General features: G+C 47.0%; 1 protein-coding gene across 4 annotated transcripts in view; it reads right to left on the reverse strand.

Moving 5' to 3' along the window:
* Nucleotides 1-18,653, reverse strand: part of ITSN2 (intersectin 2) — a 148,248-nt gene that overhangs the window by 66,063 nt on the left and 63,532 nt on the right. For 3 of the 4 annotated variants that reach the window (XM_044292008.1, XM_044292007.1, XM_044292010.1), the window contains exons 10-14: nt 16,579-16,716; nt 9,680-9,759; nt 6,621-6,883; nt 6,270-6,419; nt 2,702-2,842 (exon numbers count right to left, since the gene is read on the reverse strand). In XM_044292008.1, the coding sequence (XP_044147943.1) occupies nt 2,702-2,842; nt 6,270-6,419; nt 6,621-6,883; nt 9,680-9,759; nt 16,579-16,716 (772 nt within the window). Of the gene's footprint in view, nt 1-2,701; nt 2,843-6,269; nt 6,420-6,620; nt 6,884-9,679; nt 9,760-15,377; nt 15,452-16,578; nt 16,717-18,653 lie in introns of those variants that run through there. The other variant, XM_044292009.1, reaches the window with a different exon arrangement.

The raw sequence follows: 18,653 nt of genomic DNA on the forward strand, positions 1-18,653 counted from the left end.
ATGAAAACCCAAATTTCCTATCTAAAAAAATTAGCATATTTCATCCGACCAATAAAAAAAAAGTGTTTTTAATACAAAAAAAGTCAACCTTCAAATAATGATGTTCAGTTATGCACTCAATACTTGATCTGGAATCCTTTTTCAGAAATGACTGCTTCAATGCGGCGTGGCATGGAGGCAATCAGCCTGTGGCACTGCTGAGGTGTTATGGAGGCCCAGGATGCTTCGATAGCGGCCTTAAGCTCATCCAGAGTGTTGGGTCTTGCGTCTCTCAACTTTCTCTTCCCAATATCCCACAGATTCTCTATGGGGTTCAGGTCAGGAGAGTTGGCAGGCCAATTGAGCACAGTAATACCATGGTCAGTAAACCATTTACCAGTGGTTTTGGCACTGTGAGCAGGTGCCAGGTCGTGCTGAAAAATGACATCTTCATCTCCATAAAGATTTTCAGCAGATGAAAGCATGAAGTGCTCCAAAATCTCCTGATAGCTAGCTGCATTGACCCTGCCCTTGATAAAACACAGTGGACCAACACCAGCAGCTGACATGGCACCCCAGACCATCACTGACTGTGGGTACTTGACACTGGACTTCAGGCATTTTGGCATTTCCCTCTCCCCAGTCTTCCTCCAGACTCTGGCACCTTGATTTCTGAATGATATGCAACAGTCCAGTGCTGCTTCTCTGTAGCCCAGGTCAGGCGCTTCTGCCGCTGTTTCTGGTTCAAAAGTGGCTTGACCTGGGGAATGCGGCACCTGTAGCCCATTTCCTGCACACGCCTGTACACGGTGGCTCTGGATGTTTCTACTCCAGACTCAGTCCGCTGCTTCCGCAGGTCCCCCAAGGTCTGGAATCGGTCCTTCTCCACAATCTTCCTCAGGGTCCGGTCACCTCTTCTCGTTGTGCAGCGTTTTCTGCCACACTTTTTCCTTCCCACAGGCTTCCCACTGAGGTGCCTTGATACAGCACTCTGGGAACAGCCTATTCGTTCAGAAATTTCTTTCTGTGTCTTACCCTCTTGCTTGAGGGTGTCAATGATGGCCTTCTGGACAGCAGTCAGGTCGGCAGTCTTACCCATGATTGCGGTTTTGAGTAATGAACCAGGCTGGGAGTTTTTAAAAGCCTCAGGAATCTTTTGCAGGTGTTTAGAGTTGATTAGTTGATTCAGATGATTAGGTTAATAGCTCGTTTAGAGAACCTTTTCGTGATATGCTAATTTTTTGAGATAGGAATTTGGGGTTTTCATGAGCTGTATGCCAAAATCATCAATATTAAAACAATAAAAGGCTTGAACTACTTCAGTTGTGTGTAATGAATCTAAAATATATGAAAGTCTAATGTTTATCAGTACATTACAGAAAATAATGAACTTTAACACAATATGCTAATTATTTGAGAAGGACCTGTATATCCATTTAAGTTCTTTTTTCCTAAGAGCAGCGTCTCTGTCCCCACCCCTACGTGAAGCACCCACACTGTCTATCACCCTGAAGCGCAATTGATTGACAGAGTGTCCTGCCTCCACAAAATGTCTGGCTACTGGTTTGTCCAAGTTAGCCTTGCAAACAGTACTTTTATGTTTGTTGATCCGTTCACGAATCTCCATCGTAGTCTCACCAACATAGATGAGACTACAAGGACATTGTATAACGTAAACAACATCTCGGGATCTGCAAATATAGTAGCCATTAATCTTCTACTTCTTGCCACTATAAGGATGAGAAAAATGGTCACCTTTAAGAATGTTACCGCAATTGCAACAGGACAAACAAGGAAAAGTTCCATTTCTACGTGGGGCCAAGAGCCTTTGTGTGCCCAAACCTGGACCTCCAACGTCTGTCTTTACCAGCCTGTCACGTAAATTAGAGTTCCTCCTGTAGGCCATCATTGGAGGGACTCTAAACTCTTCGATGTCTGGCAAACCTTTTTGTAATATGTGCCACTTCTTTCTAAGAATACGAGCAATTTCTCCACTGTCCTGACCGTACACAGACACAAAAGGAACTCTACTCGTGACCTTGGCTTTCGATGATTTTGTGTGCTGTCCGGATCTTTTGCGGCCCTATTGAAGTGAATCGGGCCGCACCCATTCAGCAAAATTGCTGAAAGGATGCGGACTCATTCATACGGTCGTGTGAATGAGTCCTTAAGGAGATCATAGGAGCAGCTGGGGAGCAAACCATCAGCCCCTATAGATTTTATTTCACGGAGAATAGTATTCTGCAGCATGCAATATATTAGAATACTGTACAAAACAAAACACAAACTGCTTTTAGCCCAAAATACATGCAATAAAATAAAATTGCCCTAGCGTTAACCATAGCCTTTAAAGAGAACCCGTCACCTCTGCTGACATGTCTGTTTTAGTAACCCCTTTCATTTCCCGTGTAATAAGAATTCTGGAGCATCTACTCTTATAACTGTATGTTGTGACATACCTCTATTATTCCTGCTAAAAATGTATGAATAAGTTGATAACTGGGTGTTACCATGTCCCTTGTCAAAGATGTGTGTACCTACATAGTCCGAAACTGTCAGCAAGAAATGAACAGTACCAGACTGTGCAGCAAGTGAATGGGGCAGCTATGTAACAACAAGCACAGCGCATGAGGAGGTGGTCACACATGTACCAATCACAAGGCACCGATGTCAAGGCTAGACAAGCTGCGGCTTGTGTTCACACCTGGATTGCTGCCCTTACCTGGAGCTGCTGCTGGAGCTGTCTGATGTCACCGACTCCCAGATCACACTTCTTGTCGATGGCGTTCAGCTCATTTTTCTTCATTTGCTTCCTATTCCGGACATCTTGAACTTTTAGGGTAATCTGTTGATGTTTCTCCTCCTAAGAAATGCGACAAAACAAACCATTTCAAACCAAAGCTCCCCGAAGGTGGACATAGCCTTTAAAAGGGGTTTTCTGGGAATAACTGTTTAAAAAGAGGTTGTCCCACGAAAAATATTCAGCAGTTTTTAAACCAGCACCTGGGGGTAAATACTTTTGGAATTGTGTGCCATTAAAAAAATGTAGTACAGTCACGAGTTATTCAATAGAATATCTCTATAGCGCCATCTACCATTTGTTCTTTTTCTTATTTTTCTGACCACCTCACTGACGTGGACGAAAATGCTCTCTGTGATAGAGAGATTTGAAGCAGAAAGGACACGCCCCCCAAACTGCGGCAGAAAAGACACGCCCCCCCCGAACTGCGGCAGAAAAGACACGCCCCCCCGAACTGCGGCAGAAAAGACACGCCCCCCCCCGAACTGCGGCAGAAAAGACACGCCCCCCGAACTGCGGCAGAACGGACACGCCCCCCGAACTGCGGCAGAAAAGACACGCCCCCCGAACTGCGGCAGAAAAGACACGCCCCCCCCGAACTGCGGCAGAAAAGACACGCCCCCCGAACTGCGGCAGAAAAGACACGCCCCCCGAACTGCGGCAGAAAAGACACGCCCCCCGAACTGCGGCAGAAAGGACACGCCCCCCCCGAACTGCGGCAGAAAGGACACGCCCCCCCCCGAACTGCGGCAGAACGGACACGCCCCCCCCCCCCCGAACTGCGGCAGAACGGACACGCCCCCCCCCCCGAACTGCGGCAGAACGGACACGCCCCCCCCCCCGAACTGCGGCAGAACGGACACGCCCCCCCCCCGAACTGCGGCAGAACGGACACGCCCCCCGAACTGCGGCAGAACGGACACGCCCCCCGAACTGCGGCAGAACGGACACGCCCCCCGAACTGCGGCAGAACGGACACGCCCCCCGAACTGCGGCAGAACGGACACGCCCCCGAACTGCAGCAGAACGGACACGCCCCCCGAACTGCAGCAGAACGGACACGCCCCCCGAACTGCAGCAGAACGGACACGCCCCCCGAACTGCAGCAGAACGGACACGCCCCCCGAACTGCAGCAGAACGGACACGCCCCCCGAACTGCAGCAGAACGGACACGCCCCCCGAACTGCAGCAGAACGGACACGCCCCCCGAACTGCAGCAGAACGGACACGCCCCCCGAACTGCAGCAGAACGGACACGCCCATTGAACTGCAGCAGAACGGACACGCCCATTGAACTGCAGCAGAACGGACACGCCCATTGAACTGCAGAACGGACACGCCCATTGAACTGCAGCAGAACGGACACGCCCATTGAACTGCAGCAGAACGGACACGCCCATTTAACTGCAGCAGAACGGACACGCCCATTTAACTGCAGCAGAACGGACACGCCCATTTAACTGCAGCAGAACGGACACGCCCATTTAACTGCAGCAGAACGGACACGCCCATTTAACTGCAGCAGAACGGACACGCCCATTTAACTGCAGCAGAACGGACACGCCCATTTAACTGCAGCCGAAAGGACACACCCATTGAACTGCAGCCGAAAGGACACACCCATTGAACTGCAGCCGAAAGGACACGCCCATTGAACTGCAGCCGAAAGGACACGCCCATTGAACTGCAGCCGAAAGGACACCTGAGCTGTCAGCTTGATATAAATCTAGCAGAGCAACTAGAGAGGAGATCTCTGGATCCATGTGAGGTACAGGGCTGGCTCTAGCTTTGTTAGAAAGAGATTGTCATTGTCTGATTTTCATTAATCATGACATAACCCCTTTAAGTGATTCAAAGATTCATACTTATCTGCTCCCCGCTGGTCCAATACTGCATGCTGGCTAACGTTTGTCCATGGCTCGTTTACTTCCTTCCGAGCAAGGGCACCTGATCTGCTGCAGCCAACCACTGGCTTCAGCAGTGACACGTCAAGTGTGGACTTGTGACCACTATAGACAGTCATTGGCTTTAGCAGAGCAGATGCCCATGCCCAGAAGGAAGTAAACAAGCCACGGACAAGAAGATGGACAGAGGAGCTGGCGTGCAGACCAGAGCAGCAGGGAGCAGGTAAGGCTGTGGGCACCACTTAAAAGTTAGTTCTTCCCAGAAAACCCCTTTAAGGTGTTCCATACGATGCCTTTAATATGACCTAATAAATATATTCTGTGGTTATTTTCATGAGAACCATTTAAATATTAGTCTCCATCGCAAGATATCTGCACTGCGTAGATGATTTCCTAATTACAGCCGATATTACAGTCCAGAGTGCATTCAAAATTCTGTCAAACTCTGAGCTGGGATCCTTGATGTCTCAATGCTGGCACAAAGCTTTCTGGGAGACGTAGTCTTTATACCAGGAACTACAACAAAAAAATCTAATGTAGGAAAAACTGACTGCCCCTGTTCATTATAGGAACTCTGTAACAAGCTTGCTTTTTCCAGTAACAACCTGCATTATTGTTACAGGATTGTAACTCAGCATTAACACAGGATAAGTAATGTAATGTATGTACACAGTGACTGCACCAGCAGAATAGTGAGTGCAGCTCTGGAGTATAATACAGGATGTAACTCAGCATTAACACAGGATCAGTACAGGATAAGTAATGTAATGTATGTACACAGCGACTCCTCCAGCAGAATAGTGAGTGCAGCTCTGGAGTATAATACAGGATGTAACTCAGCATTAACACAGGATAAGTAATGTAATGTATGTACACAGTGACTGCACCAGCAGAATGGTGAGTGCAGCTCTGGAGTATAATACAGGATGTAACTCAGGATCAGTACAGGATAAGTAATGTATGTACACAGCGACTTCACCAGTAGACTAGTGAGTGCAGCTCTGGAGTATAATACAGGATGTAGCCCAGGATCAGTACAGGATAAGTAATGTAATGTATGTACACAGTGACCCCACCAGCAGAATAGTGAGTGCAGCTCTGGAGTATAATACAGGATGTAACTCAGGATCAGTAATGATATGTACATACACAGTGACTCCGCCAGCAGAATAGTGAGTGCAGCTCTGGAGTATAATACAGGATGTAACTCAGGATCAGTAATGAAATGTACATACACAGTGACTCCGCCAGCAGAATAGTGAGTGCAGCTCTGGAGTATAATACAGGATGAAAATGAGGATAAGTAATGCAAGTAGGTAGTAACCAAAAGATACTAAACGTATTTAAAAAATTTGTCATGCAGATTTAGGTTTTATATACAACAACGGTGTTCAGAAGTGCATTAAGATTTAGTGATGCACATGTAGGCATACAGGGCTAATGTTTAGTAATATTTCCAACACGCTGGCTTGTGAGGTGCAATGTGTAAAGCTGCACTTACCGGTAATTATGGGGTACAAAGCCCTAGCTGAGCAGCAGTCACAATTTCGAGTCCTGTACATGTTCCTGGTCACAGGATTCTTACCAGCGCTTCCAGTTCTAACTGCAGGCTCTTCTTCTTGGACTTCAGCTTCACAATTTCCTCCTGTTCTCTATTTCTCTTGTTGAAAAGCTCTTGACGCCGGATCCTCTCCAGCTCTTGCTGTCTCTGTCGCTCCAGTTCTTGCTTTGCGGCCTATGGTTAAGATGGTAACAAATTTGAACCCAAAATTGTCATGGTTTTGGGGCCAATGCAATGATCTTCATACTACACAACTTGCATTGTATGCGGCTCCCCCTACCCATCACCCACGTCAGTGAAAGGAAAATAGATGGCAAGAGAAACCATGACAAACACAGCATGTGAGATCCACCCCAGAGGTAACAAGATAGCTACCTCTCTCCGCTCTATTTCCTTCCTCTTCTCCTCCTCTCTTTGCCGCTCCAGCTCCCGCTGCTGCTCCATGCGCCTCTCCATTTCCATCTGTCTCCTGCGTTCCTGCTCTTGGCGCTCCCGCTCCCGGCGCTCGTGCTCTTCCCTTTCCTTCTGTGCCTTCCTCTCGGCCTCCCTTTGCTGCTGCTCCAGTAGAACATGGCGCCTCTTCTCCAGCTCAAGGTTACCTTTCTCCATGTTCTCCTTTCTCTTCTCTTCAAACGTCACTATCCATTATAAAGCAGAAAACCAGTACATACATTATATCAAGGCCTAGGAATAGGGTAAATGGACAGCAGCTTTAATGTAAAATGAGAGGTGGAATCTCCTTGGCCGCACTAAAACCATCTAACAAATTTGGCACTGGCCTAGGAAGTCCTTCACAAAACACAGCCATGCTTTGCCACCAGATACAACCCCTGTTTGGTAGTGGAACCACTGGTGGCAACCCAACTGCACACCCATTCACGCAGATGGATGTAACTGTATGTCCCATCTGGGGGTACATTTCCGCATATGGGTGCAAATTTACATCCAGTGGCTGGCATGGGTACAACAACTGTGCCTGCAGCATTGGCAGCGGGTGACGGCTGCAGTAAACAGCCAAAACCCCTTGAAACGGCTGGCAATAGAGATAACTCAGATCTTAGCTGTCCAAAGACTTAGATGCCCAGGTCCAAAATGACTGCATTGCCTGGGTGGGTACACATCTGTCACCCCATCAACACAAATGTGACTGAATCAAGGGATGCCAAAAAGTTGCCACATCAAACGGGGTACTATCCAAAAACATTTGGGCTTCAATGGCTATATGACAAAGCCGCAGCATAACAGATTGCTTGTTAATTACCGACAGGCAGAAATGCTTTGGTTTACCAAGTATAACAAAGCATTATATAAGAAATGAGCAAATCAAATTGTAAAGTCCCCTGGTGGGACTTAAAAAAACAAGTTAAAAAGATTTTTTAATACCTTAGGCTAGACCGCTAGCTTTTGACGGTGGCCTAAATACTGCATGGGTACCCCGTGCAGCGGAGATCATGGGCACGGCTGTAACATAAAAGCCGCACTCATACTCTAACAGCCCGAAACCAGCAGGGGTCCCGATCTGCGGGGATAAACTCCTTATATGCTGCGGACAATAGTGCCTGTGACATGTAAGCAGTTAAAGAGGGAGCGGATTTCCTCTGTCTCCCATTGGCACACTGCAAATGAGATCGTAGGGTGCTGAGGTCAGTGCTGGTAGGACAGGGCCTAGGCAAGGCCCCACGTCTGCCTTTTGCATGTCCGTTAATATCTGCACAGACATTAAAATACATTGCACTGCATGAACAGTGCAGTATATATTAGAAGTGATCAAAAGATTACCTATTATAGTCCCCTCTCGAATGGTTAAAAAAAGAAAAAAAGTGTACAAAAAAAATTTAATAAAAAAACCTTTGCGAAGATAAAATCTCCCCCACATATTTAGTATAACTGCATCCGTAACGACCCACACTATGCAATCATCATGTAATTTATCCCATACGGTGTAAAGAAAAACAAAAACAAAAACACAGAATTGCTTTTTGCTTATTCGCCACAACAACAACAAAAAAAATAAAAATAGAAAGCAATCTAACATTTTTATTCACCCCAAAAATTATGATGTATACTACAAGTCGTCCTGCAAAAATCAAGCCTTCATACATCTCCATAGAAAGAAAAAAAGTTATGGGTCTTGGGATGTGGCAATGCCAAAACATCTTCTATAAAAATAATTATGCAAGGAGTAGTAAAACATACAAAAAAATATGTATTTGGTATTGCTGTAATTGTACTGACCCACAGAGTAAAGTTATTGTGTTATTTATTCCAAAAAATAAACACTAAAAAATGTATAATGTAAAAGCTCAGTGGCAGTATTGCAATCCAAAATGACACCATTAAAAAGTACAACTTGTCCAGCAGAAGCAAGCCCCTCATACGGCTCCACAGACAGAAAAATACAAAAGTTTTGGTTCTTAGAAGGTGACGAAGAGAAAAAATAAAAATAAAATGCCTGGTCATTAAGGCCCAGAACAGGTTGGTCACTAAGTCATAAAAAATAAAAAAAAGTCCATAAAAAGTGACTATTTTGCAAAAGAAAAAAATAAATCCCCACAATGAAGCACAAAAAAAGCTATTTTTCTCTGCTACATGCTATTATCGTTCAAAAGTACAAAAACAAAACAAAATAAAAAACATATTTGATATTAATGTATTGTACCTACCTAATTAACAGAAACATGTATTTATGCCACATGGTAAAAGGAGTAAATTTAAAACGCTAAATAACTAATGGCGAATTGCTGTTTATTTCCCTCCTCTAAAAGTTAGATTTATTTCTATGTTTAGGAGCCACCTGGGCGGTCCTACTTACTTACAGCGATCTCTATAGGCTTAGGCATACAGAGACAGCTGTCAATCACTGATTAGGACCGCCCACATGACTCCAAAAAGGTCAGAATGAGCAGAGGTTTAAATAAATAAATTACAGGTTTTGATGAATCTTCCACTATAAACCTAAAATATCAGTCTGCTCACCCCCTCCTGCTCTATAACATGCTGCCTGCAGATTATACTGCATGTTCATGGTGACCAGTTCCCTTTAATCAAAAATTCTGCAAGTATGCCAAAATGGTGCTACTGGCCAAAAAATAATAATAATAATTAATAAGCTATATTAATGCAAAACGAAAACAAACAAAAACAAACACCCTATGACTCTTGGTTTGGCCTGGAAAGGATTAAAGTGTACCTCTGACTATAACTAAATCAATAATAGAAGTAAAGCTATTACCCTTTGTAATTTATCTTAATACAGAAAAAAAAGCCTCTTTCTCCACTTATCAAGCTCAACTCAGAGATAGGGAGACATTAGTTTTTGTATATAAGGCGCCAATACTAGAGCCCCTGTGTCACAGGGTGGCAGATCTCCACATAGAGAAAAATATATATATCTGTCCCAGCAGACAAATGCACTCCGCCTAAGGTCTACTCACCTGCTGACTTCTTCTGAGGCGGCTCCTCATCTTGCATCCTTTTGTAGGTTGGCAAGGTCCCATTAATGTTATCGTCACCACTGTAAGAAAGAAAGCAGAAGCCATCGTTTTTTTTTTGTGCTTTGGACAAGTAAAGTGAAGCTCACATTGCAATACAAATCATTATAATTTACTATGTCTAAGCAGAAAGAGAAAAAAAATGTATATACAAAATCGAAGAGCTAAATGACCACCAACATATCCAAATCGTACACATAAAAAAAAAAAAAAAAAATGATACAATTACATTTTTCAACAATTCCTTTTTGACACTTTAGGACTTGAAGGGGTTGTCAGACATCAGCAAATGGCATTTATCATGTACAGGAAGTTAACACCAGGCACTTACTAATGTAGTGTGATTCTCCATGTTGCCTCCTTTGCTGGCTGGATTCATTTGTCCATCACATTATACACTGCTCGTTTCCATGGTTATGACCACCCTGCAATCCAGCAGCAGTGGCCGAGCTTGCCTCAGCATCAGCCTATATGAGCTCCCGCGGTCTCAGTCACCAAAGAGGCCGACGCCTTTTTGCTATATTGTGCAAGCACAACAATCGCTGCTAGATTGCAGGGTGGTCGTAGACAGGGAAACAAGCAGTGTATAATATGATGGAAAATTGAATCCAGCCAGCAAAGGAGGCAATAAGGACAATCACAATACATTAGTAAGTGCCTTGTATTCACATAGTCTACATGATACCGTATTTTTCACCCTATAAGAAGCAACTCGTTTTTTAGAGGAGGAAAAGAAGAAAAAAAAATATCTTTCATCAGATCTTAGCTCAGAGAACCAATCAGACCCTCAATGTTAATCAGACCTCAGATCGGACCCTCAATGTTAATAAGACAACCCCCAATTAGACCTCAGATCGGACCCCTATGTTAATAAGACCCTTATTCAGACACTAAGATCAGACCCCCAATTAGAAGAAAGAAAAAAAAATAAGTCAACTTACCGGTCCTACTCTGGACGCCGCACTCTGGGGATCCAGCTCCTGCACTTCCTGAGGTCACAGAGCGCCGAGGTTCTCACGCTGTGCGCAGTCACAGCACAGCGAGCAGCCAAGAACCAGGACGCAGTGAGTACAGAGCCGCTTCCCGGTCCTCCTATACTAATGAGCCCTTCCATAATTGAAGCGCTCATTAGTATTTACCCTATAAAATGCACTGACATTTTGGGAGGAAAAAAGTGCGTCTCATAGGGCGAAAAATATGCTAAATGCCATTTGCTGATGTGAGACAACCACTTTAATTATGTGATCGCTCCAACAATGTATTCGGAAAGCCTTTGAACCCTTATACTTTTGCAGCATTTTGTTATGTTGTGACCTTGTACTAAAATAAAACATTCTGGACTCATTCCCCCATAATAAAGAAAGTAAAAACATAATGTTTGAAATCGTTTTGGTGTCCGCCTGGCCGTGCGGAGCCAAACGGATCCGTCCTGAATTACAATGCAAGTCAATGGGGACGGATCCGTTTGATGTTGACACAATATGTGCCATTTCAAACGGATCCGTCCCCCATTGACTTTCAATGTAAAGTCTGGAGTTCTTTTATACCATCGGATTGGAGTTTTCTCCAATCCGATGGTATATTTTAACTTGAAGCGTCCCCATCACCATGGGAACGCCTCTATGTTAGAATATACTGTCGGATATGAGCTACTTCGTGAACCTCAGATCCGACAGTATATTCTAACACAGAGGCGTTCCCATGGTGATGGGGACGCTTCAGGTTAGAATACACTACAAACTTTGTACAAGACTGCCCCCTGCTGCCTGGCAGCACCCGATCTCTTACAGGGGGATATGATAGCACAATTAACCCCTTCAGGTGCGGCACCTAAAGGGGGTAATTGTACTATCATATTCCCCTGTAAGAGATCAGGGCTGCCAGGCAGCAGGGGCAGACCCCCCCCCTCCCCAGTTTGAATATCGTTGGTGGCACAGTGTGCGCCCACCATCGCCCCCCCCCCTCCCTCTATTGTATTAAATCGTTGGTGGCACAGTGTGCCAACCACCATCGCCCCCCCTCCCTCTATAGCAGTAACATTGGTGGCAGTGTGCAGTCTCCCATTTCCCCCCCCCCCCCATCATTGGTGGCAGCGGAGTTCCGATCGGAGTCCCAGTTTAATCGCTGGGGCTCCGATCGGTAACCATGGCAACCAGGACGCTACTGCAGCCCTGGTTGCCATGGTTACTTAGCAATAGTACAACAGTAGAAGATTCATACTTACCTGCTTGCTGCTGCGATGTCTGTGACCGGCCGGGAGCTCCACCTACTGGTAAGTGACAGGTCTGTGCGGCGCATTGCTAAAGAACTGTCACTTACCAGTAGGAGGAGCTCCCGGCCGTTCACAGACATCGCAGCAGTAAGCAGGTAAGTATGAATCTTCTACTGTTGTACTATTGCTAAGTAACCATGGCAACCAGGGCTGCAGTAGCTTCCTGGTTGCCATGGTTACCGATCGGAGCCCCAGCGATTAAACTGGGACTCCGATCGGAACTCCGCTGCCACCAATGATGGGGGGGGGGGGGGCCAATGGGAGACCGCACACTGCCACCAATGTTGTTACTGCTATAGAGGGAGGGGGCGATGGTGGTTGGCACACTGTGCCACCAACGATTTAATACAATAGAGGGAGGGAGGGGGGGGGGCGATGGTGGGGGCACACTGTGCCACCGACGATTTATTACAATAGAGGGAGGGAGGGGGGGCGATGGTGGGCACACACTGTGCCACCAACGATATTAAAACTGGGGAGGGGGGGGGGGGGGGGGGGTCTGCCCCCTGCTGCCTGGCAGCCCTGATCTCTTACAGGGGAATAGGATAGTACAATTAACCCCTTTAGGTGCCGCACCTGAAGGGGTTAATTGTGCCATCATATCCCCCTGTAAGAGATCGGGTGCTGCCAGGCAGCAGGGGGCAGTCTTGTACAAAGTTTGCAGTGTATTCTAACTAGAAGCGTCCCCATCACCATGGGAACGCTTCTGTGTTAGAATATACTGTCGGAAATGAGTTTTCACGAAGTGAAAACTTAGATCAGAAAAAGCTTTTATGCAGACGGATCTTCGGATCCGTCTGTATGAAAGCAACCTACGGCCACGGATCACGGACACGGATGCCAATCTTGTGTGCATCCGTGTTCTTTCACGGACCCATTGACTTGAATGGGTCCGTGAACCGTTGTCCGTCAAAAAAATAGGACAGGTCATATTTTTTTGACGGACAGAATACACGGATCACGGCCTTGGCTGCAAAACGGTGCATTTTCCGATTTTTCCACGGACCCATTGAAAGTCAATGGGTCCGCGAAAAAAAACGGAAAACGGCACAATGGCCACGGATGCACACAACGGTCGTGTGCATGAGGCCTTACTCAGGACTTAGTGGAAGCCCCTTTGGCAGCGATTACAGCCTCCAGTCTTCTTGGGTATGATGCCACAAGGTTTGCACACCTGGATTTGGGGATTTTCTGCCATTTTTCTCTGCAGATTCTCTCAAGCTCTGTCAGGTTGGATGGGGACCGTCGTGGACAGCCATTTTCAGGTCTCTCCAGATGTGTTCGATTGGGTTCAAGTCAGGGCTCTAGCTGGGCCACTCGGGTGATTGGCGGCACAATTAGACGGGCAGATTGGCGTGAACAAGTGCTAACAGGAATGATTGTTCCCGATAATCTGCTCGAAATTTGGGCAGTCTCAATCCACCTTAAGACATTTGGCTGTATGCTTAGGGTCATGGTGTTTGGAATTGAGGCCAAAAAGTTCAATCTTGGTTACATCAGACCAGAGAATCTGGTTTCTCACAGTCTGAGAGTACTTTAGGTGTTTTTATGCAAACTCCAGACGGCTTTCATGTGTCTTTTACCGAGGAGAGGTTCTTTCTGGCCATAAGCCCAGATTGGTGGAGTGCTGCAGTGATGGTTGACCTTCTGGAAGTTTCTTCCATCTGTACACAGGAACTCTGAAGCTCAGCCAGAGTGACCACTGAACTTCTTCCAGCTCTACAGGCAGTTCTTTCCTCATCATGGCTTGGTTTTACCCTGATACACAATGTCAGCTGCAAGACCTTATATAGTCAGGGGTGTATGTTCCCAAATCATGTCCCATCAACTGAATTGACCTCAGGTGGACTCAAATTAAGGTGTAGAAACATCTCATATATGACCAAGAGAAGCGGGAGGCCCCCAGAGATAAAGTTCAAGTGTCGTGGCAAAGTGTTGGAAAACAGACCAAATTTTAATTTTTCCGTTTTAATACGATTGCAAACATGTCTAAATTTATGTTTTCATTTTTTATTTTTTTTTATTAAGGGGAACTGAGTGCAGATTGATGGGGGGAAAAAAACTTGATTTTGTGAATTTTAGCACAAGGCTGCCATATTATAACAAAATGTGAAAAAAGTGAAAGGATCTGAAGACTTTCAGAATTGTATATTTTGCTAAGGCTGGGTTCAGACCTGAGCGTTCTGAAATGAGCGCTCTGTATGCGCGATTGTACGGGCGTTTACAATCGCGCATACAGAGACAGGCGTGCACACATTGTCGCGCGTTCCCGAATATCTATGTGCGGGAACGCGCGACAAACGCCCAAAAAAAAGCTCAAGCACTTGTTTGAGCGTCGGGCGTTTTACAGCGCGATCGTACGCGCTGTAAAACGCCCAGGTGAGAACCATTCCCATAGGGAATCATTGGTTCTTGCCTGTTGTGCGTTTTACAGCGCGTAGGAACGCGCTGTAAAACGCTCAGGTGTGAACCCAGCGTAAGGGCACTTTCACACTAGCGTTTTTCTTTTCCGGCATAGAGTTCCGTCACAGGGGCTCTATACCGGAAAAGAACTGATCCGGCATATCCCCATGCATTCTGAATGGAGAGTAATCCATTCAGGATGCATCAGGATGTCTTCAGTTCAGTCTTTTTGACTGATCAGGCAAAAGATCAAACTGCAGCATGCTACGGTTTTATCGCCGGCCAAAAAAAGGGAAGACTTGCCTGAATGCCGGATCCGGCATTTTTTTTTCCATAGGAATGTATTAGTGCCGGATCCGTCCTTCCTGCGCAGACTGAAAAAGAGGTGAAAAAAATAAATGCCGAATCCGTTTTGCCGGATGACAACGGAAAGACTGATCCGCCATTTCAATGCATTTTTCTGACTGATCAGGCATTTTTCAGACTATTTAGGATACTGATCAGTCTTACAATTGCCATCAGTTGGCATACGGAACTGCTTGCCGGATCACTCTGCCGCAAGTGTGAAAGTAGCCTAAGACCTGCAGGAAATAATTTTGACAAGATGTGCTACAAAACACAAATAATAACCACAAAGTATCAACACATGGCGGTCACTGACGCCTCTAGATTACAAAAGTTTAACATGGTTTATAATTATTGCAAAATGTTTATTTTACAAGAATTAATAAAAATCTAATTTGAACCAATACTTTACCAGGGGACGCCATCCACAGACTCATGGATATTTGATCTATGTTAGCGGTCTGCAACTCCTATAACTACATTTCCTAGTATTTCCTGACAAGCACACTGGGCGCTGTAGTTTTGCAATCGTGGACCACGGCTGGTGACCACTGCCCTATCACTGCTGTATACCTACAGCTTTAGTGTAGACATAAATCAGTTTAGCCAGTGTGTACTTACCTCACCCTCCTCATGCACACAGTACAACCCATCCCTCGGTGTCCTGTGTTCTGTGTGTGCCTTGTGAGGGGCAGCGAGCAGCAGAATACAACAGACACAAGTCACCAAACTCTTATCAAAGCTCAACGTCCGTCATATAACGGCTGCTCGGGAGAGATAAACTGCAGGCTTGCACTGATGCTCCACTACAGAAAACCCAGGGAAGTGCATAAAAAGCAATTCTATAAGATTACATTATTAAGGGCTCATGCACGCGACCATGTGCCGGCTAGGCTCTTTATTGTGGCCCGCAATATTAGGGCTCCGCACGCTTTTGCGCCGCAGTACGGGTGCGGACCCATTCACTTGAATGTGCTGCTGTGGTTTTTCTCTTCGTGCCTCCGCACCACAAAAGAATAGTGCATGGACCCATTCAAGTTGAATGGCTCTGGATCCATCTGCGGAATGTGCACGGATGTTGCCCATGCATTGGGGACCACCGAGCAACAACCGTGTGCGTGAGCCCTAAGTGGGCGAGTTCCAAACCTAGTGCTGTGATCTTGGAATATCTGCAGTTTTGTTTGGTGTCTTCAAAACAAAATGACGTTTCGCTTGCAGAAGATTAGGGCTCGATCCAGGTGAGAGGATTGTAAGGCTGGACTAACCACAACAATAATCCCACATTTATTCCCATAGTTTTGTGTTCATGGGAAAACCCCCTTTAATACATCTTGGATCTCTCTACCTGAACTCTATGTTTTTCTGATAGAAGCCTCAAATCTCCTGCACAGAAGTAAAATTTAAATATTAAATTATGGCTGCCTGCAGTGACCACTAGAGGGAGATTAGGAGCATACTGCATGCGAGTCCAACGTACAAACAAGTATGCTCCCTCTAGTGGTGGCTGCAATAAACCAGAATTTGATGGTGCATCTGTAGGTGTAGGCTTGGAAATTCAGAGCGAGCTCTGTCTGCTATAAAGATGCGTTAAGACAGTGATAGGCAAACTTCGGCTCTCCAGCTGTTGCAGAACTACAACTCCCAGCATGCAAAGACTGCTTACAGCCTACAGCAGGGCAAGGTGGGAGTTCTAGTTTTGCAACAGCTGGAGAGCCGCAGTTTGCTGCGTTAAGAAATACCCCATATACATGTATAACCATCAGTTTTAATATGTCCATGATTATATAACGGTTTCCACATTTGACTGTAGGTGATTAATTACCGGAATGATGGTGGCATCAGTTCTGGGGGCAGAGTCAGAGGGAGCGGCTGGCCGGCTTTTGCCATATCTGTTAAATGCATGGCAAGCACAAACTCATCAGCTTTCAGTTTTCCATCTCTGTCAACGTCAGCGAGAGACCTAAGAGGACACAAAAGGAAAATTTTGTTTATTCTTTACACCAAAACTCCTTCTCACCTAACATATAAAAGGTACTGGTCCAATGAAAGCTCCTGCACTGGGTATATGGGAATATGTAGCACCCCAGAGTGGTGTTACAACTCCTGCACCCTGCTACTGTTTTTATTGGGCTGTCGTCTTATGTATTTCTATCCAGGTCCTATACACTGTGCAACGTTAATATCTTTATGCAACTGTTATGTTTACGTAATATGCCTGGTTCACCAGCAGGTGGCCGGAAATATGCCAGAGCTATCTTAGATAGAATGGAACTCACCATTCCATTCTAACCCCCCCCCCCCCCTCTGGAGAGAAGTGGGCTAGTCCTATTTCCTGCAGGAACGGTGGGGACCAGTTAGTTGCAGTGTAGTCTTCCCTAGACAGAAGAAGGGTGTGCAGGGGCACGTCTCTGCTGGACGTGCCCATGCCAGCCAGAGCACTCTAAGCTCTGCTGGCTATGGAGGCCAAAGCTTGAACCCTCAGGAGCCAGGAGTAAAGTTCCCTGGCATAACCTAGAGTCAGACTACAGAGAAGAAGTGCAGCATACAGAAGAAGCTGAGTTATACAGCCAGCCTGTCAGTACAGCAGAGTCAGAAAGAAACAGTTATAGCAGAGTTGAGTTTGCCTGCCAGTTTAATGCTAAAGCCTGCTGGAACCAAGACAAAGCCTGAAACTGTTTGAAGAAATGTTTATTCAAAGTAAAGCTGCCACTGAACTTTATCTCAAGGTCTGGACTCAAGTTATTCTTTCCAATCCCTCAATTATTCCCACTATGATTTTCTTCGGAGACAAAACATGGGGTCCAGCAGTATCCAGGTAGGAGCACCGCGACACATAAAGAGACATTTAGGCCGCACTACACCACTCGGCATTCCTACTAAACCTGGGATGCGTTATAGAGGCCCTGGGGTGAGGGCCCCTTGCATATGGGCAAAGAAAATGCAGCAGCGCTTATCCGAGCAATGTTGTCCCTTCCAACAGCTGACCCGCAGGGGGGCAGAGAGTCTGCCCTCTGCTGACCCGCAGGGGGGCAGAGAGTCTGCCCTCTACTGACCCGCAGGGGGGCAGAGAGTCTGCCCTCTACTGACCCGCAGGGGGGCAGAGAGTCTGCCCTCTACTGACCCGCAGGGGGGCAGAGAGTCTGCCCTCTACTGACCCGCAGGGGGGCAGAGAGTCTGCCCTCTACTGACCCGCAGGGGGGCAGAGAGTCTGCCCTCTACTGACCCGCAGGGGGGCAGAGAGTCTGCCCTCTACTGACCCGCAGGGGGGCAGAGAGTCTGCCCTCTACTGACCCGCAGGGGGGCAGAGAGTCTGCCCTCTACTGACCCGCAGGGGGGCAGAGAGTCTGCCCTCTACTGACCCGCAGGGGGGCAGAGAGTCTGCCCTCTACTGACCCGCAGGGGGGCAGAGAGTCTGCCCTCTACTGACCCGCAGGGGGGCAGAGAGTCTGCCCTCTACTGACCCGCAGGGGGGCAGAGAGTCTGCCCTCTACTGACCCGCAGGGGGGCAGAGAGTCTGCCCTCTACTGACCCGCAGGGGGGCAGAGAGTCTGCCCTCTACTGACCCGCAGGGGGGCAGAGAGTCTGCCCTCTACTGACCCGCAGGGGGGCAGAGAGTCTGCCCTCTACTGACCCGCAGGGGGGCAGAGAGTCTGCCCTCTACTGACCCGCAGGGGGGCAGAGAGTCTGCCCTCTACTGACCCGCAGGGGGGCAGAGAGTCTGCCCTCTACTGACCCGCAGGGGGGCAGAGAGTCTGCCCTCTACTGACCCGCAGGGGGGCAGAGAGTCTGCCCTCTACTGACCCGCAGGGGGGCAGAGAGTCTGCCCTCTACTGACCCGCAGGGGGGCAGAGAGTCTGCCCTCTACTGACCCGCAGGGGGGCAGAGAGTCTGCCCTCT

This window comes from Bufo gargarizans, chromosome 4, assembly GCF_014858855.1.
Source record: "Bufo gargarizans isolate SCDJY-AF-19 chromosome 4, ASM1485885v1, whole genome shotgun sequence".
Lineage (NCBI taxonomy): Eukaryota > Metazoa > Chordata > Amphibia > Anura > Bufonidae > Bufo > Bufo gargarizans.